This window comes from Mus musculus, chromosome 1 (genome assembly GCF_000001635.26).
Source record: "Mus musculus strain C57BL/6J chromosome 1, GRCm38.p6 C57BL/6J".
NCBI classification, from domain to species: domain Eukaryota; kingdom Metazoa; phylum Chordata; class Mammalia; order Rodentia; family Muridae; genus Mus; species Mus musculus.
This window is the reverse complement of record NC_000067.6, coordinates 177,850,101-177,874,986: the sequence shown is the minus strand read 5'-3', so window position 1 is coordinate 177,874,986 and position 24,886 is coordinate 177,850,101. Positions and strand designations below refer to the sequence as shown.

Below are 24,886 nucleotides of genomic sequence, written 5' to 3'. Positions count from 1 at the left end.
GACAAATGGATTCTTAGCATCCTATTTTCTCTAATGAAAACTCAGAGACAAAGCTTGCTGGGATGTGTAAGAGATGTATAAAGATGGAACAAAAGGTTTATGAATGTAGATCATTCAGATATATTGGAGGCAATGTTCTGAAATTGGGAAATGGCCTAAGAGTCTCTTCTCAGTTCCTGACAAAAAATAACATGAGCCATTTGTTTCCCATCAGCTAAAGAGACACTGTTATAGAGGACAACTAAAAAAAATCAATGCGTGATATGGCACACAGCACCACTCTACTCCTAAGAGAGTCTAAAAATATGAGAAAACAATTATTTTGGCAAACTGCTATAAGAGATAAGAGACAAAGTTGAAATTACAACTAGACTGAACTAAGATTGAAGGCCTAGTAGGTCCTGGGGCAGAGAAATAACTTAGCCACTTCAAAAGGTGTCTACCCAGCTCCTAGAGATTGGGCCATTGTCTTGGATAAAACAAAGAATAAACTGGGTTAAATATAACCCTGCCCAGGTGATCAGATAGGAAGGCTAAGGCCATATGTAGCCTATATAGCCATGACTCTTATTACAATGGTAATAAGAAACCTCAGATTAATATTCCTTCAACTTCAGGGACAAACTGTAAATTAGGTATTGGTAAATGACAAACTTAGAAAGGTATTGTAAATGCCAATAAGACCGGTAGCAGAGCTTCTGGGAAGCTCTGGAGTTCAGAAAGGCCAGAGGTCATTCTCAGTTATTTCAAATGACACTTGCCGATCACCCAAGACAACTTGAAACTGACCTCAAGTTACCAGTGTTGACAAGTTGAAAGTCTGATAAATATTGATTCCAAGGGAAGTTCTAGGAAAAGGGGCAATGATGCGATGCTACAATGGCACTTTCTTGGAATACATGAAGGAAGAAAATTAAAGTGTGTGAATTAAAGGGTAACATGGGGCCAAGAAAAAGTGGTGGCAAGTTATGACATTTAATCTACAGGATTTCAAAGCTGAGGCTTAGAGGGGTTAAATGTCTTGAATACCTTGATTATGGATTTGAACATAAACCCATATAAACCTACATTAATTTATGAATTGAACTATGTACATCCAAAAGTACATGTTAAAATTTTAATACCCAGGACCAACACCTAATCCACAATGGCTGACTATGTCGTGTGTGTGTGTGTGTGTGTGTGTGTGTGTGTGTGTGTGTGGTGTATGAGGGTTATGGGTATATATATATATATATATATATATATATGTGTGTGTGTGTGTGTGCTTATTTGTGAATACCATGGTATATTTGTAAAGAAAGGTCAGAGCACATGAAAACAGAGGCACACATGTAGAACACAAGTGTGGTAACAGAAGTAGACACTGAATTGATATGTGTGTGTGGGACAAATAAAGGCAAAACAAACAAACAAACAAAGAGAAAAACAAAAAGCAGTAATCAAGAGACCACCCCCTCCTCCACTGCAGGTTGCAGAAGAACATGTCCTATTGGCACCTTGACTTCTGGCTCCTTGCTTGTAGGTCTGTGTTATGAGGCTACAGATGGAGGTACTTAGTTGTGTGAACTTTAGGAACATTAAACAGTACAACTCCACTCACTGCAGCAAATACATAAACTGCTTTGTTAGCATCTGGCAATCAAGTGAAATGAATCTTTTGAGTTTGCCCTTCTGCCCATGGGATCATGGTTTAATGAAGTGGAAACTTGAGGATTCCTTAGGAGAGTCAATTGTGATGGATGGGGTTTTGCTGCGATGAACACCTAAAGGAGTGATTTCCTGAAATGGACACTGGTGAAAAATCTAAGGCAGACTCATGAAGGAACTTTTAACTGAAGCAGACAAAAGAGAAAGGATGTTCTGCTAAAGCAAACAGGTCAAAGAACATGCAATAAAGAATTCTTTGCTAACAACAGGCATGTGTTGGTTTGCCTTACATTGCATAGTTGAGCTCCATTTGTTGGGACTCTGTGGACTCCGGATGGTTGGACACATGTTGAGACAGGATACGAGGAGGACAAGTGATGTTTGGAGGGTAGAAATAGGTCTTGAAAAAGTGACAGAGACAGACCTTGGCTTGCTGGTACAGCTTGCTGTGCAATGCTTGTGGGTCTGAGTCTTTGCTGATCTTCACTCTGATGAGAGAGGCACAGCTGAGAACTTCTCCTGACATTCCTCCTGATCCCTCTTGCTGACTTGAGTGGAGGCTGAGGCCTGGCTGTGTCTGCTAGGTGGTGTCACCACTGTTGCTAACCCAACTCAACCAAACTGGACTGCTGGTGTATCCATGAAGTGTGTGTGAGTGGATTGAACTGTGCTGCCTAATGACCTGTGAACTTAACGGCCGATTTCTAGACAACACAGAGGGGAGTTGCTTCAAAGAACCATTTCTGAACAGGTCCACTTCCCCTGAATCCTTTCTTTCCCATTACCTCTGGTGGGTGGTGGGTTACAAGAAAGGTTAAAGTGTTTAAGAGACATCATTTAACAAAGGTTTTGAAAAAAGTAAAGGTGCAGTTTAATATTGGTCAAATGTAGAATCTATTAAGCTTTAGGTGCTAGATATATAGCAATAGCCATCAAGAGTACCACATATTGGAACATTCACAACCTCTATATAACTAATATAATGAGACACAGAATACTTTTAGCAGGATTGAGAATACCCTACCTGTAAGGACTTGGTGGATTTTGCTGCCCTGTGATAACGATGACAGATTGGTCTCTCCTGAAGGTGTTGATATAGTTCCAACAACAGTGAAATTCTTGTAGCTATAGTAAACGTGGTGTTGGTCCCACATGATAATATCAGGCATGGCAGAGTAAAGAAAGCGAAATTCTAAAATGGCCTCCTTGGGCAGTTGTAGTTCAAAGTCCTGGAGTGTCCACGTTTGGAATATTGCACTATATATCACTATGCGGATGTTCCTGGTGTTGGTGGTACAGACAGAGCAGTGGGACAGAAGAACTGCAGCCTCCAGTGGGTGCCATAAATACTCAACAGACATTACTTCCAGCGTGTCAGTCTGGGGAAGCTTGAGAAAATCTTTTAGCTTTGCAGTATCTGTTAATGTCACAAATCTAAATGTAGCATATCCAGCATACACTGTAGTTTTTGACCAAGCAATTAGTATGCTTTTTTTTGATGCCAACTGGAAAAGAAAAACAAAATAAAAAATCCTCAATGATACAGAGGCGGTCTATCAATTTCTGTCTTCTATTTTTACTAGACTGGCAGTGGAGAACAGAGACTGGGAGGGTAACTCTATAGCCACACAAGCCCTGTGTTCCACCCCAACTACCAAAAGTAATGACAAGAAAAGGAAGCAATTACCAAAGTAATAAGAGGAAAAGGCATTAAGTACCAAGTTTTCTTTTAGTGTATTTCAGAGTACTTCATGCACTGAGCTCCATTAAATAAAAACACATCATATCACATATTATGAAAAAAATCTAAAATTTTTCCTGATATTTCTAGCAGTAGAAAGAATAAACATTATTTCCTTTAAAACTTTAAATACGGCACAAGTCCCTTCCGCTCCACTCGAGCACCAGGGTGCCTTGCCAGCGGAGTCGCCCGACACCCGCAAGGGCCCACACAGGATTCCCCACGGGATCCTAAGACCTCTGGTGAGTGGAACACAGCGTCTGCCCCAATCCAATCCCGCAGAACCTGCGACTGTGGTAAATAGGGAAGCACACTACCCGGGCCTGACCTGGGGCACAAGTCCCTTCCGCTCCACTCGAGCACCGGGGTGCCTTGCCAGCGGAGTCCCCCGACACCCGCAAGGGCCCACACAGGATTCCCCACGGGATCCTAAGACCTCTGGTGAGTGGAACACAACTTCTGCCAGGAGGCAGGTTCAAACACCAGATATCTGGGTACCTTCCCTGCAAGAAGAGAGCTTGCCTGCAGAGAATACTCTGCCCACTGAAACTAAGGAGAGAGCTAGCCTCCCAGGTCTGCTTATAGAGGCTAACAGAGTCAACTGAGGAACAAGCTCTAACCAGAGACAACTATAACAGCTAGCTTCAGAGATTACCAGATGGTGAAAGGCAAACGTAAGAATCCTACTAACAGAAATCAAGACCACTCACCATCATCAGAACGCAGCACTCCCACCCCACCTAGTCCTGGGCACCCCAACACAACTGAAAATCTAGACCCAGATTTAAAAACATTTCTCATGATGATGATAGAGGACATCAAGAAGGACTTTCATAAGTCACTTAAAGAAATACAGGAGAGCACTGCTAAAGAGTTACGGGCCCTTAAAGAAAAGCAGGAAAACACAACCAAACAGGCATAAGTCCTTAAAGAAAAACAGGAAAACACATCCAAACAGGTGATGGAAATGAACAAAACCATACTAGAACTAAAAAGGGAAGTAGACACAATAAAGAAAACCCAAAGCGAGGCAATGCTGGAGATGGAAACCCTAGGAAAGAGATATGGAACCATAGATGTGAGCATCAGCAACAGAATACAAGAAATGGAAGAGAGAATCTCAGGTGCAGAAGATTCCATAGAAAACATCGGCACAACAGTCAAAGAAAAACAAAATGCAAAAGGATCCTAACTCAAAACATCCAGGAAATACAGGACACAATGAGAAGACCAAACCTACGGATAATAGGAGTTGAAGAGAATGAAGATTTTCAACTTAAAGGGCCAGCAAATATCTTCAACAAAATAATAGAAGAAAACTTCCCAAACATAAAGAAAGAGATGCCCATGATCATACAAGAAGCCTACAGAACTCCAAATAGACTGGACCAAAAAAGAAATTCCTCCCGACACATAATAATCAGAACAAATGCACTAAATAAAGATAGAATATTAAAAGCAGTAAGGGAGAAAGGTCAAGTAACATATAAAGGCAGGCCTATAAGAATTACACCAGACTTTTCACCAGAGACTATGAAAGCCAGAAGAGCCTGGACAGATCTTATACAGACACTAAGAGAACACAAATGCCAGCCCAGGCTACTATACCCGGCCAAACTCTCAATTACCATAGATGGAGAAACCAAAGTATTCCACGGTAAAACCAAATTCACACATTATCTTTCCACGAATCCAGCCCTTCAAAGGATAATAACAGAAAAGAAGCAATACATTGACGGAAATCACGCCCTAGAACAAGCAAGAAAGTAATCCCTCAACAAACCAAAAAGAAGACAGCCACAAGAAAAGAATGCCAACTCTAACAACAAAAATAAAAGGAAGCAACAATTACTTTTCCTTAATATCTCTTAATATCAATGGACTCAATTCCCCAATAAAAAGACATAGACTAACAAACTGGCTACACGAACAGCACGCAACATTCTGCTGCTTACAGGAAACCCATCTCAGGGAAAAAGACAGACACTACCTCAGAGTGAAAGGCTGGAAAACAATTTTCTGAGCAAATGATCAGAAGAAACAAGCTGGAGTAGCCATTCTAATATCAGATAAAATCGACTTCCAACCCAAAGTTAACAAAAAAGACAAGGAGTGACACTTCATACTCATCAAAGGTAAAATCCTCCAAGAGGAACTCTCAATTCTGAATATCTACACTCCAAATACAAGGGCAGCCACATTCATTAAAGACACTTTAGTAAAGCTCAAAGCACACAGTGCACCTCACACAATAATAGTGGGAGACTTCAACACACCACTTTCATCAATGGACAGATTGTGGAAACAGAAACTAAACAGGGACACAGTGAAACTAACAGAAGTTATGAAACAAATGGACCTGACAGATATCTACAGAACATTTTATCCTAAAACAAAAGGATATACCTTCTTCTCAGCACCTCACGGGACCTTCTCCAAAATTGACCATATAATTGGTCACAAAGCAGGCTCAACAGATACAAAAATATTGAAATTGTCCCATGTATCCTATCAGACCACCATGGCCTAAGGCTGATCTTCAATAACAACATAAATAATGGAAAGCCAACATTCACGTGGAAACTGAACAACCTTCTTCTCAATGATACCTTGGTCAAGGAAGGAATAAAGAAAGAAATTAAAGACTTTTTAGAGTTTAATGAAAATGAAGCCACAATGTACCCAAACTTATGGGACACAATGAAAGCATTTCTAAGAGGGAAAATCATAGCTCTGAGTGCCTCCAAGAAGAAACGGGAGAGAGCACATACTAGCAGCTTGACAACACAACCAAAAACTCTAGAAAAAAAATTCACCCAAGAGGAGTAGACGGCAGGAAATAATCAAACTCAGGGGTGAAATCAACCAAGTGGAAACAAAAAGAACTATTCAAAGAATTAACCAAACGAGGAGTTGGTTCTTTGAGAAAATCAACATGATAGAGAAACCCTTAGCTAGACTCACTAGAGGGCACAGGGACAAAATCCTAATTAACAAAATAAAAAATGAAAAGGGAGACATAACAACAGATCCTGAAGAAATCCAAAACACCATCAGATCCTTCTTCAAAAGGCTATACTCAACAAAACTGGAAAACCTGGATGAAATGGACAAATTTCTGGACAGATAACAGGTACCAAAGTTGAATCAGGATCAAGTAGACCATCTAAACAGTCCCATATCCCCTAAAGAAATAGAAGCAGTTATTAATAGTCTCCCAGCCAAAAAAAAACCCTGGACCAAAGGGGTTTACTGCAGAGTTCTATCAGACCTTCAAAGAAGTCTAATTCCAGTTCTGCACAAACTACTTCACAAAATAAAAGTAGAAGGTACTCTACCCAACTCATTTTATGAAGCCACAATTACTCTGATACCTAAACCACTGAAAGATCCAACAAAGATAGAGAACTTCAGACCAATTTCTCTTATGAATATCAATGCAAAAATCCTCAATAAAATTCTCACTAACCGAATCCAAGAATACATTAAAGCAATCATCCATCCTGACCAAGTAGGTTTTATTCCAGGGATGCAGGGATGGTTTAATATACGAAAATCCATCAATGTAATCCATTATATAAACAAACTCAAAGACAAAAACCACATGATCATCTCGTTAGATGCGGAAAAAGCATTCGACAATATCCAACACCCATTCATGATAAAAGTCTTGGAAAGATCAGGAATTCAAGGCCCATACCTAACCATGATAAAAGCAATCTACAGCAAACCAGTAGCCAACATCAAAGTAAATGGAGAGAAGCTGGAAGCAATCCCACTAAAATCAGGGATTAGACAAGGCTGCCCACTTTCTCCCTACCTTTTCAACATAGTAATTGAAGTATTAGCCAGAGCAATTCGACAACAAAAGGAGATCAAGGGGATACAAATTGGAAAAGAGGAAGTCAAAATATCACTTTTTGCAGATGATATGATAGTATATATAAGTGACCCTAAAAATTCCACCAGAGAACTCCTAAACCTGATAAACAGCTTCAGTGAAGTAGCTGGATATAAAATAAACTCAAACAAGTCAATGGCCTTTCTCTACACAAAGATTAAACAGGCTGAGAAAGAAATTAGGGAAACAACACCCTTCTCAATAGTCACAAATAATATAAAATATCTCGGCGTGACTCTAACTAAGGAAGTGAAAGATCTGTATTATAAAAACTTCAAGTCTCTGAAGAAAGAAATTAAAGAAGATCTCAGAAGATGGAAAGATCTCCCATGCTCATGGATTGGCAGGATCAACATTGTAAAAATGGCTATCTTGCCAAAAGCAATCTACAGATTCAATGCAATACCCATCAAAATTCCAACTCAATTCTTCAACGAATTAGAAGGAGCAATCTGCAAATTCATCTGGAATAACAAAAAACCTAGGATAGCAAAAACTCTTTTCAAGGATAAAAGAACCTCTGGTGGAATCACCATGCCTGACCTAAAGCTTTACTACAGAGCAATTGTGATAAAAACTGCATGGTACTGGTATAGAGACAGACAAGTAGACCAATGGAATAGAATTGAAGACCCATCAATGAACCCACAGACCTATGGTCACTTGATCTTCGACAAGGGAGCTAAAACCATCCAGTGGAAGAAAGACAGCATTTTCAACAATTGGTGCTGGCACAACTGGTTGTTATCATGTAGAAGAATGCGAATCGATCCATACTTATCTCCTTGTACTAAGGTCAAATCTAAGTGGATCAAGGAACTTCACATAAAACCAGAGACACTGAAATTTATAGAGGAGAAAGTGGGGAAAAGCCTTGAAGATATGGGCACAGGGGAAAAATTCCTGAACAGAACAGCAATGGCTTGCGCTGTAAGATCAAGAATTGGCAAATGGGACCTAATGAAACTCCAAAGCTTCTGCAAGGCAAAAGACACCGTCAATAAGACAAAAAGACCACCAACAGATTGGGAAAGGATCTTTACCTATCCTAAATCAGATAGGGGACTAATATCCAACATATATAAAGAACTCAAGAAGGTGGACTTCAGAAAATCAAATAACCCCATTAAAAAATGGGGCTCAGAACTGAACAAAGAATTCTCACCTGAGGAATACCGAATGGCAGAGAAGCACCTGAAAAAATGTTCAACATCCTTAATCATCAGGGAAATGCAAATCAAAACAACCCTGAGATTCCACCTCACACCAGTCAGAATGGCTAAGATCAAAAATTCAGGTGACAGCAGATGCTGGCGTGGATGTGAAGAAAGAGGAACACTCCTCCATTGTTGGTGGCATTGCAGGCTTGTACAACCATTCTGGAAATCAGTCTGGTGGTTCCTCAGAAAATTGGACATAGTACTACCGGAGGATCCCCCAATACATCTCCTGGGCATATATCCAGAAGATGCCCCAACTGGTAAGAAGGACACATGCTCCACTATGTTCATAGCAGCCTTATTTATAATAGCCAGAAGCTGGAAAAACCCAGATGCCCCTCAACAGAGGAATGGATACAGAAAATGTGGTACATCTACACAATGGAGTACCACTCAGCTATTAAAAAGAATGAATTTATGAAATTCCTAGCTAAATGGATGGACCTGGAGGGCATCATCCTGAGTGAGGTAACACATTCACAAAGGAACTCACACAATATGTACTCACTGATAAGTGGATATTAGCCCAAAACCTAGGATACCCAAGATATATGATACAATTTGCTAAACACATGAAACTCAAGAAAAATGAAGACTGAAGTGTGGACAGTATGCCCCTCCTTAGAAGTGGGAACAAAATTCCCATGGAAGGAGTTACAGAGACAACGTTTGGAACTGAGACGAAAGGATGAACCATGTAGAGACTGCCATATCCAGGAATCCACCCCATAATCAGCTTCCAAACGCTGACACCATTGCATACACTAGCAAGATTTTATCGAAAGGATCCAGATGTAGCTGTCTCTTGTGAGACTATGCCGGGGCCTAGCAAACACAGAAGTGGATGCTCACAGTCAGCTAATGGATGGATCACAGGGCTCCCAATGGAGGAGCTAGAAAAAGTACCCAAGGAGCTAAAGGATCTGCAACCCTATAGGTGGAACAACATTATGAACTAACCAGTACCCCGGAGCTCTTGACTCTAGCTGCATATGTATCAAAAGATGGCCTAGTTGGCCATCACTGGAAAGAGAGGCCCATTGGACATGCAAACTGTATATACCCCAGTACAGGGGAATGCCAGGGCCAAAAAAAAAAAAAAAATGGGAATGAGTGGGTAGAGAAGTGGGGGGGAGGGTATGGGGGACCTTTGGGATAGCATTGGAAATGTAATTGAGGAAAATATGTAATAAAAATAAATTAATTAATTTAAAAAAAAACCTTTAAATACACCAGCCTTTCCTTGCTCATTTATTTATCCCTCTTGCTAGGCATGGTGGTGTGCACCGAAAATCTCTGAAGTTAGGAAGTTGAAGAAGATTTTGAGTTTGAGGCCAGCCTGGGCTATATCGTGAGTCCTTATCTCAAAAACAAACCAACTGAGTGGGGGGGAGGGTACGGGGGACTTTTGGGATAGCATTGGAAATGTAAATGAAGAAAATACCTAATTAAAATAAAATTTTAAAAAAAAACGACCATAAAACCCAAATATCCTATGAAACAACAAGATAACAACAATAAAAATCTTTTAATTTTTTTCATTTTACATGTATGAGTTTCTATAAAATACTGTTAAAGTGTATTGTTGACATGACAATGTGTTATGAGATTTACAGCATATTTAGAAGCAGAATGATACAAAGCATTGAGGTATAAGAAGAAAGGCATAGTCATAAGGTCCTACTGGACTGTGCCCTAATTATTTAAAATTAAACCCTGGTAACTTAAAGATGATTATTCTAAATCCAAGTATACTAAATCCAAGGATAGATTGCCTGGTGCTGTTTGTATTTTGATACTAATTCTGCTTTCTCAACAGAAGCGGCCTAGAGGAGGAATAGATCACATCCTCAGGTGATTTCATGTAAACTTCCTTCCCAATTTACCGTTTTCCCATTTTACCTGGTCAAATAAAGGCTACAGCCTGTGATTTGGGCAGAAGAAAAAAGAAAGGTGGAGCTGAGAGTTTTCGAGAGGATGAGAGAGGAAAGAGGGAGAGAGATGAAGAAACAGAGGAGAGAGGAGAGAGAGGATGACAGAGAAAGAAGAGATACAAAGAAGATGAAGCAGAAACACGAGACCTGGAAGAACCTCCAGTATTAACAGATTGCATAGCTGGGGAATAGAAGAGTATAGTGGTAAATCTATCTAGGCATACAGTTTATAAATATAACTTGAGTTTTGTTTTCTTTACACAGGCTTTATTGAGGTTAGAGATTTACCACAACATATAGATGCCAAAATCAGTTTTTATTTTAAAAGGTCTTTATGTGAAACAACAGAAAAATACTAAAAAATTGATGATCTATTTAAAATGAGGCAACAATGGATAAACAAAGGACCAAGGAACTGGTGGGATAGATAGGTAATAAAACTTGCTTTAGGGAGATGCAACTCAGAGGTACAACACTTGAATGGCATGCATGGAGGCCTAGGCTCAGTGCCTGTAGAGAGGAGAAGCAGCCAAAATAGTGATCTTTTATTCCCTGCCCCAAAAGGATTAGTGTGTGTGTGTGTGTGTGTGTGTGTGTGTGTGTGTGTGTGTGTGTGTAAGCTTGTGAGGTGTCCATATGAGTATATTCGCAAACTTGTTTATGTTCCTAGGAAGGCCAAAAAAAAAAAAAAAAAAAAATTCCATTTCTCACTCCTGAGTTGTAGGCCTTTGAGAGCCACCAGTATGGGTACTTGGATCCAAACTCTGGTTCTCATGGTTAAGAACCAAGCTCTCTTAAATACTAACCAATCTCTCCAGCCACCCAAATAGTAGTGATAATTTATTTAAGCCCTAGCAATAGTTAACAGTACATCTAAATAAGACTCTACTCAAAAGCAGAGATTAACACTATGGATTAACAACAACACAAGAAAGGTTAAGTCTATAAAAAGTATTCCTTAAGTACAAAGACATAAGAAGTCATGGTTAAAGGGAAGACATAAGCAAGAAATAGATCAGAGCTAGGGGCTGGGTGTGCTTAGTATATGTGAGGTCCTGGGATTGAACCCCAGCACTGAAAATTAAAAAACAGGATGTCTCTTTAGAAGATTAAAATGAAATGCCGCTGTACACCCTCTGAGAGGTGAAATGTTGAAAGACTGAATATGTCAAAGGTTGGTATAAAGTGTAACCACTATGAAAAACATCTACCATAAATATTTCATAATCACTACGGCTTTTAAAATCAATATTGATATGTATTAGAAGAAGAATGTATGTATGAAGAATGTATGTATGTTTGACTTGAGATATCTCTCCTTTTATAATACAGAAATATGTCTCCCCAGTTCATACGACCAAAAACTCTAGCTGAAGCAACATCAAGGGAGAAGGGTTTGTTTTCTTTTGGCTCAAAATTCCAGGTGATAGTCCATCATTGTAGAGAAGCCAAAGCAAGAGCCTGAACCAGGGTCACACTCACAGTCAAAGCAGTGAGAGTCAACACATGCTCACCAAGGCTCAGGCCTCTCTCTACACGCAACACAGTCCAGGGCCTAAACCTAAAAACTGGTACTGCCTACTTTTAGGCTGGACTTTCACTGTCAATTAACAATAAAGATGACCCCCAGAGAACAGCCTGTTGAAGATAATTACTTAATTCAGACATTTCTTTTCACATCTCATATGAGAAACTCACACAGCTACTCCAAATTCTAATTCCTACAATAATGTGAGTTGGCTGCTATTTACGAGGTCCAGAGTAAAACAATTCTAAAAAATATTTTTTATTTTTAAGATTAAAATTGCATAATTTCCCAGTCCCTTTCCTTCTTCCAAATGCTCCCATATCCCCTTCTTCCCCTCTTTCAAAATCCTGATTTGTATTTCCATTATTTGTTCCTTCATGAATGTGTGTGTACATGGATATTCTTAAATATAACTGGCTTGGTCTGAACTCTTAAGTATTCTAGAGAACAGACCATTTAATTTTTAGATTTATTCAATTCATTGTTTCATGTGTTTTGCATAAATGCATGTCTGTGTACCCATTTGCATGCCTGGTGCCTAAGGAGGTCAGAAGAGGGTGTTGAATTCCCCTGGGACTAGAGTTACACATAGTGCTAAGATACCAGGTAAGTGGCTGGGAATCGAACTCAGGTTGTCTGGAAGAACAGCAAGAGCTCTTTACTGCTTAGCCAACTCTTCAGGCCCTTCTCTCTTTTTAGGAATAAAAGGCTGACATAGGTTGGAATGTGTTAGTGTTGAGGTTTGTTCTTGCTGTTTATTGTAATGATTAAGAGTCTTGGGTAGACCCGAGTTATGCTATATGACTTTGCTCCCAAGTTATTTCTGAATGGTAAATGAAGATGCCGACAGCTAATAGTTGGGCAAAAGAGGCATAGGTGGTTTCATGGTTTGAATGTGCTTGTCTTGGGAAGTGGCACTATTTGGAGGTATGGCCTTGTTGGAATAGGTGTGTCACCGTGACTTTGGGCTTTAAAACCCTCAACCCAACTTCCTGGAAGTCAGTCTTCCAATAGCAACCTTCAGTTGAAGGTGAAGAACTCTCAGGTCCTCCTGTACCATGCCTGCCTGGATGCTGCCATGTTCCTGTTTGGATGATAATGGACTGAACCTCCGAACCTGCCCCAGTCAAATGTTGTCCTTATAAGACTTGCCTTGGTCATGGTGTCTGTTCACAGCAGTAAAATCCTAACTAGGACAGGTAGGGTTTAGGATTCCTGGGCTTGAGGTTGGAGAAGAAGAAGGTAAAGGAGGAGAAGGAAGACACTATGGGTTAAAGGTCAAGAAAACATGGGCCTGAGGGCTGGCAAACTGGAGGCAAAGAGCAGCCCAGATGAACTACAGTAGTAACTCTGGGTTATCAATAGAAAAGTAGGTTTTAATAATGTAGAGGATAAATATATGCCCAACTCTTGGGCTGTTTATGTTCACTGTAAACATGAAGGTTGTATGTGTTTTTTATTCGGGAACTGAATGATCAAAGACGGGGTAGAATGTCCAGATCTGGACTAAAACTTTCAACAACACATTAGCTCTTTTTGAAGGTCATTATTTTATGCAAAAAGCTTGTTCCAGGTTCCTCCTTTGCCCTTTGCCACCTGATATCTGAACTCTGACCATCAGAGGTCACTTCTGAGTATAGCTAACTTGCTGGAATTTGCATTTTCCTTTGAGCCAGTCTTTTGGTACAGCTTTCATCTGTCTCAGAATTTCTCTTGTTGTAGCAATATTTGTGTGCAGGGTTAGGGTCTGAGTGGTGGTGTGACCCTTGATGCTTGTCCTCTTGAAGGAACAAATTCAGTCAAGACATAAGTTAAGCAGAGGCTTATGTCCCAAAGCATCAGTAGCTGGCGAGGCTAGCCAGAGTGGAGTGGAACAGCTTGTTTGGCTCCATGTTTTGGAGTTACAAAATGTTTTATGAGTGTTTGTGAGGTGGCCGTTAGAGCATCTGGGCTCTTTAGGACATAAGAAGAGAATATTGTAAGAAAGCCCTGCCCCATCTTCACTACCATCAGCAGGAGCAACCCCACCCCCAAGTGGCCAGGATTCAAGACAACTGCAATTGTCTTTCACACATTACTCAGCTCTATCCCGGTCATCTTGGCTATCACGTACATTCTAACATTCAGCTTAAGAGACTTGTTTTTGCTATGGCATATTTCCTTAGGAGCCCAACAATGTAGTTAAAAAACATTTAAATGATTATGCAATATTTTTAATGTTTTGTAATAAGAATTCTGTGATGTGTATTATCTATACTATGATAATGATTTGATTAACTTTGAAAGCTCACTGGGAATAGGGGAGAATATATAAGGGAGCTTTTGTCCCCACAATATGACTGCACTGTTTGCTCTGCATGTTGCCATAAAGGACTGATTTTACTCTTTGTCACTGAGGATGCATCTTTACTGCTAAGAGACTTCAGATACCAAGACTTGAAACCAAGAGATACAACTGTTTACATATTTAGATAAATAACTGTGCCTATAGGACCATCTGAGTTTGAACATGCTGAATCTTCGCTGATCCTAAAAGCTAGAGGGTCAGTACCTGTCTGGGAGCAATAACCATATAAAATGCTGTGTAATTGATTCCTGATATATTCCTGAACAAATAGTATAGAAAAATATCTAATTATATCTAAGTAATATATATACTCACATATATCATCTTTCACTAACCTTATATAAATATCTAATCTGACACCATCTTCTTTTTGAAAAGCCAAGAATTCCAGTTTCAGAAATACCTCTGCTTTCATCCAGTTTTGTAAATTCATCTTCTGTTCTTAGGTAAACAGTACCGTCTACTAGAAACAGAGTTCCTTGGTCAAATATGATCACGTCCCTCAGACTGTGCCTTTGAGCATCACTCAGGATACCTGGAGGGGCTCTTACTCTGGTCCAGGTTTGAAAGGAATCATTTGTTTGGAAAGTCTCCTGGTCAGTGGCCAAGAGAGCAAATGTAGAGATACAGGTATCCCAGCTAAGCATCAATGGACTTCCAGGTGGCACGGTGAGGGGCTCATATCCAGGAGGTTCAGAAATTATGGTCATGGGATATGTCAGCATGAAGTAGAGATTTGCAATGAAGCAGTCCTGGAAAGCCACTTTGTTACCTCGTATCACTTTGGCTATATCATCTGAAGACATTGGCAGGTGAATGACCCAGGTTCTAAGGAGAAGAAAAATGAGAAATAGAAAAAACAGGAGTTGGCACCCTGATCCTTCCTTTCTACAATTTATCTCAGAGCGTATACTTAAAAAAAAAAAAAAGTTTAAGCTTTTATCAGCATAAGCTGCTATGGCTTCAGTTTTCATTGTTCACTCTGACAGAGGAACGTAATATGGACTTTTGATATTCTTTCTCCAGCAATGTGTCTCTCTAACCACAAATGAACAGTTCCATAACCCCGTTTTTTTTCCATTTTTTATTAGGTATTTAGCTCATTTACATTTCCAATGCTATACCAAAAGTCCCCCATACCCACCCACCCCCACTCCCCTACCCACCCACTCCCCCTTTTTGGCCCTGGCGTTCCCCTGTACTGGGGCATACAAAGTTTGCGTGTCCAATGGGCCTCTCTTTCCAGTGATGGCCGACTAGGCCATCTTTTGATACATATGCAGCTAGAGTCAAGAGCTCTGGGGTACTGGTTAGTTCATAATGTTGTTCCACCTATAGGGTTGCAGATCCCTTTAGCTCCTTGGGTTCTTTCTCTAGCTCCTCCATTGGGAGCCCTGTGATCCATCCATTAGCTGACTTTGAGCATCTACTTCTGTGTTTGCCAAGCCCCGGCATAGTCTCACAAGAGATAGCTACATCTGGGTCCTTTCAATAAAATCTTGCTAGGGTATGCAATTATAACCCCGTTTCTTACATACAGTTTCAAACATCACCTATTGCTTTCTTCAGTGGCAAGCACATCCATTAGTTACACCAATGGCTGCTTCTATGTCTAAGGCAAATCACGGCAGGTGTTATGCAATAGGTGTAGAGAAATAGGAAACTTCATCTACTGCTGAGGGAAATCTGAATGGTGCAGTGATTTCACAACTATGCATATCTAGCCATTTCTAAAAAATCCAAAGTGGAGTGTAATGTGAGACTCCAATCTCACTTCTTGATATATACTGAGGAGAAACACAACTTGTTGTCACTTGAACATCTACATACGGATGCCTCCTGCAGCATTATCCTAAACAGACCTGAATAAGAAAATAACCAACATATTTATCAACTTTAGAATCATTGAACAATGTGCCATGCTTGTGTAACAGTGGCAGCACCGATGGGCCGCTGTCAACATACCGAATTCACAAATTATCAATGTACACATTGAATTAGTTTAAATTACAGCTTAAAAGGGTGAGGCTATGTGGCACGTAAATTATCTTCAACAAAGCTTGTTAAAGACAGGAAAGGAAAATGTTCTCATAACCTTCCCACCCTTCTGCTACATCAGAGATGGCCTTCAGTCTGCTTTTGTAGGGACTGCTTCTGCTGTCCCACTTCCCAAGTGTTATAAAAGCAGGAAGAATTTGAGTTCTGGCTTATTAATGTTCTGAAGATCCTTTGAGTGGTACTTCTTATTCTTCCTACTCATGACAGTTTTCTGCATCTCTCAGAATTTGTCTGTTCTCTTAGGTCCCAGTTTGAAGGTTCTTGTATACATGGCCCAACCACCCATTCTTACAAGGCTCTCCCGCTAACTCCACTTTCAGGCACTCGTTTTTCCCCTCTTCTGCAGCCAGCATCAGGCATTGCTATGTTGTACAGTAGAACCTCTTTCAGAACATGTCTGTTCCCTTGTTGAGAACAGTAGCTGTATCCTACCTTCCATTAGTTAACATGTTACCACCTCTTTCAGAACATGTCTGTTCCCTTGTTGAGAACAGTAACTGTATCCTACCTTCCATAGTTAACATGTTACCACCTCTTTCAGAACATGTCTGTTCCCTTGTTGAGAACAGTAACTGTATCCTACCTTCCATAGTTAACATGTTACCAACTCTTCAGAACATGTCTGTTCCCTTGTTGAGAACAATAGCTGTATCGTACCTTCCATAGTTAACATGTTACCTCTCAGGTTCAAATTTATGGGTAGGAGCAAGGGTGTCCTAAGCAAACTGGTAGAGGCTATGACCACTACATCTTTCACACCACAGCAGCCCACTTTCACAGCTGAGGTAGGGACCCTTTAGGGATATGGTCACCCCCAATCGGACTTTTAGATTGAGGGTTAGGCTTTTAACCGCATAGTGAAACAATCATCCAAGAATGTGATTGCTATTTTCTGAGTTTATCTATCATTTGGAATTATCACAGAAAAAACTTTTTTTTCCTATATCATAAAAAGAATTCTTTCCTTGGAAATCACATGCCATGTACACTTCATAAAAGTCTAATAATGTTTTCAAATCTCTTTCAAAGCTTCTGTTTTTAAAATTCAAAGTGAATTAAAAAATTAAATACCCTTCTGAAGTTAAGGGACCTGGGTGGTACGTGAGCCTCTTCTCAACTGTGAATATGAAAGGACGCTGTCCCAGGGTATTCATCTGCTTGGTTAGTACCCTGGAACTCTGAAAAAATAAAAATAAAATAAGGTTTCTCTTTTATTATTTTCATAGCCAACGGTATTTGGGAGTACTTTCATGTGTTCAATAGTATATTAAATTAGTTCTTTTAGTTAAGACATTGTTCATGCTTATACATTCAACATACTTTCATTATTTATATTTGTTTCTTTCAACCACATAGCCTTCTCTCCATGACAGTGTTATGAACTATTAAGGTCACAGAATAGGGGTATAGTTAAGCATTAGAGGGCTTGCTCCATTCTATAAAGAAATATAAGCTATAATACAGGATCTAACATACTGAAAACATTCTTGTAATATCAGAATCTTATGTGAATGAAGAATATGGTGACCCTGAAATACAGAAACTTGAGGTTTTAAATGTTTATTTTGTATTATTGCTGTAGGCAGGAGGTGAACATTGCCATAACAGACATGTGAAACAGGACAAGTTGAGGGAGTCACTCTTCTCCTACCTTCCCCTAGGTCCCAGGGATTCAACCCAGGTTATTCAGGCTTGGAAGCAAAAAATATCATCGACTGACCAAGCTCAATGGCTCCATAATTAAAAAAAATAATTTTAAAAAGTCTGTCTGTCGCATCTGAAATACTAGGGTGCCCTTCCCATCTGAAGCACTTCTTGATGCCAATGCCTCCTCCTCATTTCCTCCCACAAACACTGAAGGTCTCCAGAATTTGACCTTGAATCCTTCTCTCCTCATGTACATTCTTCTAGCCTCCATGGGCACACATACAAACACGTCATCCAGTCATATACATACATAAAGGAAAGAAGACAAATTGATACTGCAGTCAATAGAAGGGCAAATACCTTTCATCAAACGTTAAAAGCTTTTGTGCACCAAAGGACACCATCAACAAGGTAAAAAGACAATTCTCATGTGAAAGAAAATATCTGCACACTGCATCCAGTATGGTACTAATATGCAGAATATATGGATGTTGTGGATTTGATTTAAGGTGTACATTATGGGTTCCCAAATTTTATGGGAATTTACACTTCTGCATGTGAGACACTGTGGGTTCCTGCCCCCATGTTGGCTTTAATTTGTAAATAAAGTTGCTGATGATTCATGGCTGGGCAGGAAGACTGAGACAGGACACTGAGGTTCCCTGGCACAGACTTGAGGGAAGAAGAGAATGATCATTGCCAGGGAAGGAGAACGTCAGACTGAGAAGTGTAGGATAGAGAGACAGCAACACTACCAACATGTTAGAGACATTTTCAGTATCAGTGTTCATTACAGAAACGCAAATATAAACTACAATGATTCTGGGAAATGTGGAGCACACTCAGAATCCACATCCAGGAGACAAAGTCAAGTGGATCCCTGAGTTGGAGGCCAGCTAGATCTACATAGAGAGATTATGCCTAAACAATAAACAGTTAAACAAATGGCACAGTGAGATTCCCCTACTGTTAAGGGTGACTATTTAAAGAAGAGAACAACAGCAATGAATCCACAAAAACCTAGAAAGTGTAATTGAGGCTTTGGAAGAATTGGAGCCTTTCTGCACTGCTGGTAGGAATATAGGACAGAGTTAGTACTATAGGAAACACTGCAGGGTTCTAAAAAAAATTTAAATAGAATTACTAGCATAGTTCATAATAGCCCATAAGTAGAAACAAGCCAACTGTCATTGAGAGAAAAACAAAATGTGGCATGTGGTACAATTGACTATATCTTAGCCTTAAAAGGGAGCGAGGGATAAAAGACAATGCTACATGAAGATCTTATGCCTACTGAAGAAAGTCACAAAAACACAACCCTTGTTCAAATTAAATTCTACTATCATGCATAATCTACATGCCAGGGGGAAAGTTAACACAAGAAATGAAGTCCTTTGGGAAACCTACTCTTGAACATGTAGCTTCATAAATGGAGGAAAACAAATCTGTTTTCTTTTGTTCTAAAGCCAATCAATATAAGGCATTTTGTTGAGACAGCCCAAGCAGACTGAAATAAAATACATATTTAAAATTAAATTAATGAATAACAGATAGTAAAGAGTTGACTTCTTTTTTGTGGTTTTGAAAATAGTTTAAATGCACAAGTGCTTTGCCTGCATGTATGACTGTATGACATGTACATTTCTGGTCCCCACAGAGGCTACAAGATGACTCTGACCCTAGAAAGTATAGTTAGTTATGAACTGCATGTGGGTGCTGGGGAAAATACCCAGGCCCTCTGAAAAAGCAACCAGTTCTCTTTAACTGCTGAGCCATCTCTAGATCAAGGCTGATTTCTTATAAATAGAAAGCCTATGGAATTGAACGGTTTATGAGATAATAAACTTAAGTTAGAGAATATGAACTCAAGTTTAGCTTAACATACTACAGGTATGTTGTGGGTTGCCCTGGTGCTGTTTTTAATTCTGCTTCCTCAAGAGGGGTTGCCCTGACAAGGAAGTAGATGATGTATTCAGGTGATTTCATGTGAACCTTCTCCTGATTCTAACTGGTTAAATAAAGGCTAGAGCCTGTGGTTGGACAGTGCAAGGGAAAGGTGGGATTGGAGGTAGAGAAATGGAGGGGAAGGACTGAGGAAGAAGGGGAGGAGGGAAGATGGATCAGAACCACATGACTTGGAGAAGCTGCAAGTATCAAGGTATCTCAGAGCTGGGGAAGAGATTAGTGCCCAATCTAGGCAAAGAGCTTATAAATATAATAACTGAGTTGTGTGGTTTTTACACAGGCTTATTGGGGTTGCAGAGTTACTGCAACACAGGTGTATAGAAAAATTTATACATATATGTGGGCATATGTGTATGGATTAGTATAGTGACTTACGTTTGTTATACAATCTGAAATGGGACACTCCTCTATTGCTTTGAAGAGACACCATGACCACAGAAATTCTATTAAAAAAAAGTATTTAGCTGGGGATGGCTTACATTCAGATGTTTAGTCTATTGTCATCATGGTGGGGAGCATGGCAGCAAAGGGCAGCTTGGTATTGGAGAAGGTGCAGAGTTCTACATGTAGATTCATAGGCAGCAGAAAGAAGAGTGACACAGGAGCTAGCTTGGACTTTTATAACATCAAAGCCCACCCCCAGTGGCCCACTTCCTCCAGCAAAGTCACACCTACTCCAGCGAGGCCACTTAACATAATCATCAAGTAGTGCCACTCCCCAGTATTTAAGCATTCACATATCTGAGCCTATGGGGGCCATTCTTATTAAGACCACCATATTTCACTCTTTGGTTCACATAGGCTTATAGTCACATCATAACATAAAATGTATTTAGTCCAATTTCAAAAGTCTCCAGGGTCCTTCACACTCTCAAAATCCAAAGTTCAAAGTCTCTTCTTAGACTCATGGCAACCTCTTAACAGTAAGGGCTATAAAAATCAAAATAAAAAAGCAGATCACATACTTCCAACATAAAACAGCACAGAATATAAATTACCATTCTACATGGGGAGAAATAGTGAGGAAGTACTGGAGCAAAACAAGACTAAAAACCAGCTGGGAAAACTCCAAATCCTCCATATCTCCATAACTGAGGTCAAAGAGCTCTTAAGAATTTTAACTCCCTCCAGCTATGTCAAGTGAAACACACTTCTGTCTTGGGCTGGTTCCACTTCCTCTATGCAGCAGCTGTCCTTGGTCCAATACCCCTGGCATCTCCAAAGTCTTGGGGTCTCTAACAACAATCCAGGCCTCACCTTCACAGCTTCATGCAAGTGACTCTCTAGGCCTCCATGCAGGGACATCCTTGACACATGTCTGGCCTCAGCGGCTTTCATTAACTATGGATGGAGATTCTAAAATCCATTTCTTATATCCTTGACCCTAAATCAAGAACCACACACCCAAGCTGCCAAGCTCCGCTGCTTCGTAGGGCTAGAACAGAGCTTCTAAATCGAACCATATCTGTATCACCTTTCTATTGTTGATTTTTCTCTTTCACTCAATTTTCTTTCATTCCTTTTCAAAGTTGGAAGCTTAGCTGGGTGGGGTCTTAGCCTAAGGTCTCCATTATTCCAATTAGCGTGATGCTCTCCTTAATATTTTTGTCTCCTTGAACACTGGATTTAAGCTCAATTACACTTCTTGGTGTTCCTTCCCTTCTCAAACTATACATTTTGTATTTTTCCTTGCACAGCTTGCTCTTTTTCATTATATATCTGCATAAGACTTACCAGTAATAACCACATGACAAGAGTTAATGCTAGGATATCTCAAAAACTCCTCTGCCAACACCATTAATTAAAAACTCCTCCATTTATCCCCAGGCAGAATTTTCAGGAAGGGACAAGAGGCATCCACAAACTTCACCAAATAGTACAAGAGTGGTCTCTTGGCCACTTACTAGTATTTGTCTCCTCTCAAATATCTTGAGCAAGGACATCATAACCTACATTGGTCTCAGCACCCCTGACTTTTACATTCCTAACAATTGTGGCTTGTTAAGCCCAGCTTAAAACATTCAAATGCTTCTCTAGTCCGAAGTGCAGTCCCAAAGTGTACGTTTTCCAACAAACAGCATCTTCATGCCTATCACAGTACAACTCAACTCCCTGGTACCTACTTCTTCCTTGGTCACTGTTCTGTTTCTGTGAAGACACACCACAACAAGGACAACTCTTGTAAAAGACAGCATTTAGTTGGGGTTTCCTTACAGTTTCAGGTGTTTACTCCATTTTCATCACAGGGAGCATGGTTGCTCATAGGCAGACATGATGCTGAAGAAGTTGCTGAGTGCTCTACATCCAGAGTCCCAGAGGCAGCAGGAAGAGAGACACTGGGCCTGTGGTGGGCTTTTGAAACCTTAAAGCTTACCTCCAGTGACACAGTTCTAACAAGGCAACACCTATTCCAACAAGGGCACATCTCCTAATCTTTCTCATGTAGTGCCACTCCCTGATGACTAAGCATTCAAATATATAATCCTATGAGGACAATTCTTACACAAACTCCACAGCCACCAAATATCAACACAGGCACTTACCAGCACATCTTGATTCATCATACACTCTACAAGATAGACTTGAGCAATTCGGAGTGCCAACATGTAGAAAAAAAGGGTTGTGTTAGTTAGGGTTTCCATTGCTATGAAAAGACGCCATGACCAGGACAACTCTTAAAAGGGACAACATTTAATTGGGGCTGGTTTACACATTTCAGAGGTGTAGTCCATTATCATCATAGCACTAAGGCAGTGCTCAGGTGGGCACAGTGCTGGAGAAAGAGCAGAAAGTTCTACCTCTTCCTCCAAACAAAGCCAGGGACAGACTGGCTCCCACACAGTTAGGAGGAGGGTCTCACTGTCCACCCCTACAGTGAAATACTTCGTCCAACAAGGCCACAGCTCCTAAATAGTGCCACTCCCTGGACCAAGCTTATTCAAACCACTGCAAGGGTTAAAATCAGACCTAGGCAAACCAATGTTGAGAATATGTCAAGGGGGATGCATAGGTCTAATGAACGGGTTCCAGAGAATGGCAGCATTGTGTTGTGACCCATCACATGTAATAAGTACACAAATCTACACTGATGTAAAAAAAAGCAGTGAGCAAATAAATAGGTCAGAGTAACACGGAAGTCTTCCACACTGAAAAAAGCTTTGCATGCACACACACACACACACACAGAGACACACACAGACACATACACACACACACACACACACACACACACACATACACACACACACACACACACAGACATACACACACACACACACACACACACACACACACACACACACATATTGCTAGGCCACAATGAAAGGACAGACCCTAGGCAAATGCTCTGGACCTTTGTGGTATTTCTCCTTGAGACATCTAACTCCAGTCTCATGAGAAAAATCTCAGTTTATTGACATTCTGCAAAATATGTGCCTGGGAATCTTCAAACTTGTCCAGGTCACAGAAAACATGTAGCAACTTACAACTTGGAAACTGGACAACCAAATGTAAAGTGCTACCACAATAGGATTAGCAAACACAGGAGAAAGGATTGGAGAAAACTGAGGTAAGACAATATACGCCTTAGGATCAATGTATCCATAGTTCCTAACTGGTGACCAATATTCAAGTATAAGATAATAAAAGAGGAACCATCTCAGCAATAATAGTGTAAATGTAAACTATTTTAAAAGTAAAACTTATTTAACAAATTAATGGAAGGTAAGAAAATAATATAAGCCTTGCATTTTTAACTCTTTCCAAAGTTTCATATTAAGTGCCTGTATTTCAAGGGCAGACAAATAGTTAGATATTTTCATATTTCCATTTTACTTGTTAACCAAGAAACAAAAACATACCCCACTAGTTTTCTATTTTAATATGGATACCATGCTCATTTAGAACACAAATATGAATACATTTTTAAATAGTAGGAAGCTTTAAATGTGAAATAGGAGGTTTGTTAAACAACCAAATTTAGAGATAACTGGGCCAATGAATGACTTCGACAGGATCAGAAAAAGCTAAGGACCGATGCCTGGGGCCATTCAAAATAAACCTCTGTAGCCTGGCAACCAAAGTTCAATCCCTGGAATCCAAATACAGGAGTAAGGAGAAAGAGGACCAAGTGCACTAAGCTGTCTCCAGGCCTCTACACACATACCCTGGCATGCCTCCACCCCAACATATCTTGTGTATACACACTCACACATCCTACATCAGAGAGTTCCTGACAAGTCACTAAGGTAGCAACAGGCTCATGAGAGCAGCTATCTACACTGATATTTCTCTGTATGTTTTACATTGAAACAGAATGCAGAACTCAAATCTTCAAAGCAGTAAATTTGTAATGAATATAAGAAAGGGCTGGCTTATTTGCTGTTTTACCCTAGCTATGTTTTGGAGGCATGGCTTCAATGGAGATTCTCGCAGGACATCCTTAAAGCACACAAAGGATCCATCTCTTCACCAATGATCAGAAGAATGCTCAGTGGAGAGGTATATAATTGCAGAGATCAAGAGCAGTTCAAAATACCTATGATGACTAAATGGAACAAAGGGACAAAGGGGTTTTACACTGGCTTCAGTAAACTTAAAATACTACCAATTGATTATAGCGTAAACTCAGTCCTCAGAAAAAGACTGGCAGCCTGTGTGCTCCAAGGAATTATGATATTGGTACTTACCAGTGAAGGTTTCTTTGCGGTCCATATCAGCTCTTCAGTGCTGGCACTTTCTGGATCATACACCCATATGGTAACAATCTATAAAAGAAAATATGAAAGGAACAAATTGAACTCTGTGGATTATAAGAGAGAGGGAGAGAGGGAGGGATGGAAAGATGGAAAGAGGGAGAGAGAACTAAGTTGGGGGTGGGTGGACTAGAGGGTAAA

The 24,886-nt window shown here is 40.1% G+C and overlaps 1 protein-coding gene across 10 annotated transcripts in view; it reads right to left on the bottom strand.

Annotated features, from left to right (window-relative positions):
- Positions 1–24,886, bottom strand: part of Catspere1 (cation channel sperm associated auxiliary subunit epsilon 1) — a 153,835-nt gene that overhangs the window by 87,267 nt on the left and 41,682 nt on the right. For 6 of the 10 annotated variants that reach the window (XR_001779559.1, XR_001779564.1, XM_017314031.2 and 3 more), the window contains exons 7-10: positions 24,680–24,757; positions 17,451–17,557; positions 14,657–15,149; positions 2,675–3,155 (exon numbers count right to left, since the gene is read on the bottom strand). Coding sequence is in view for 8 of the 10 variants with exons in the window: in XM_017314031.2 (XP_017169520.1) it covers positions 2,675–3,155; positions 14,657–15,149; positions 17,451–17,557; positions 24,680–24,757 (1,159 nt within the window). In the remaining 2 variants the exon portion in view is untranslated. Of the gene's footprint in view, positions 1–2,674; positions 3,156–14,656; positions 15,150–17,450; positions 17,558–24,380; positions 24,538–24,679; positions 24,758–24,886 lie in introns of those variants that run through there. The other 4 variants (XM_006497085.2, XM_017314033.1, XM_030241928.1 and 1 more) reach the window with 4 other exon arrangements.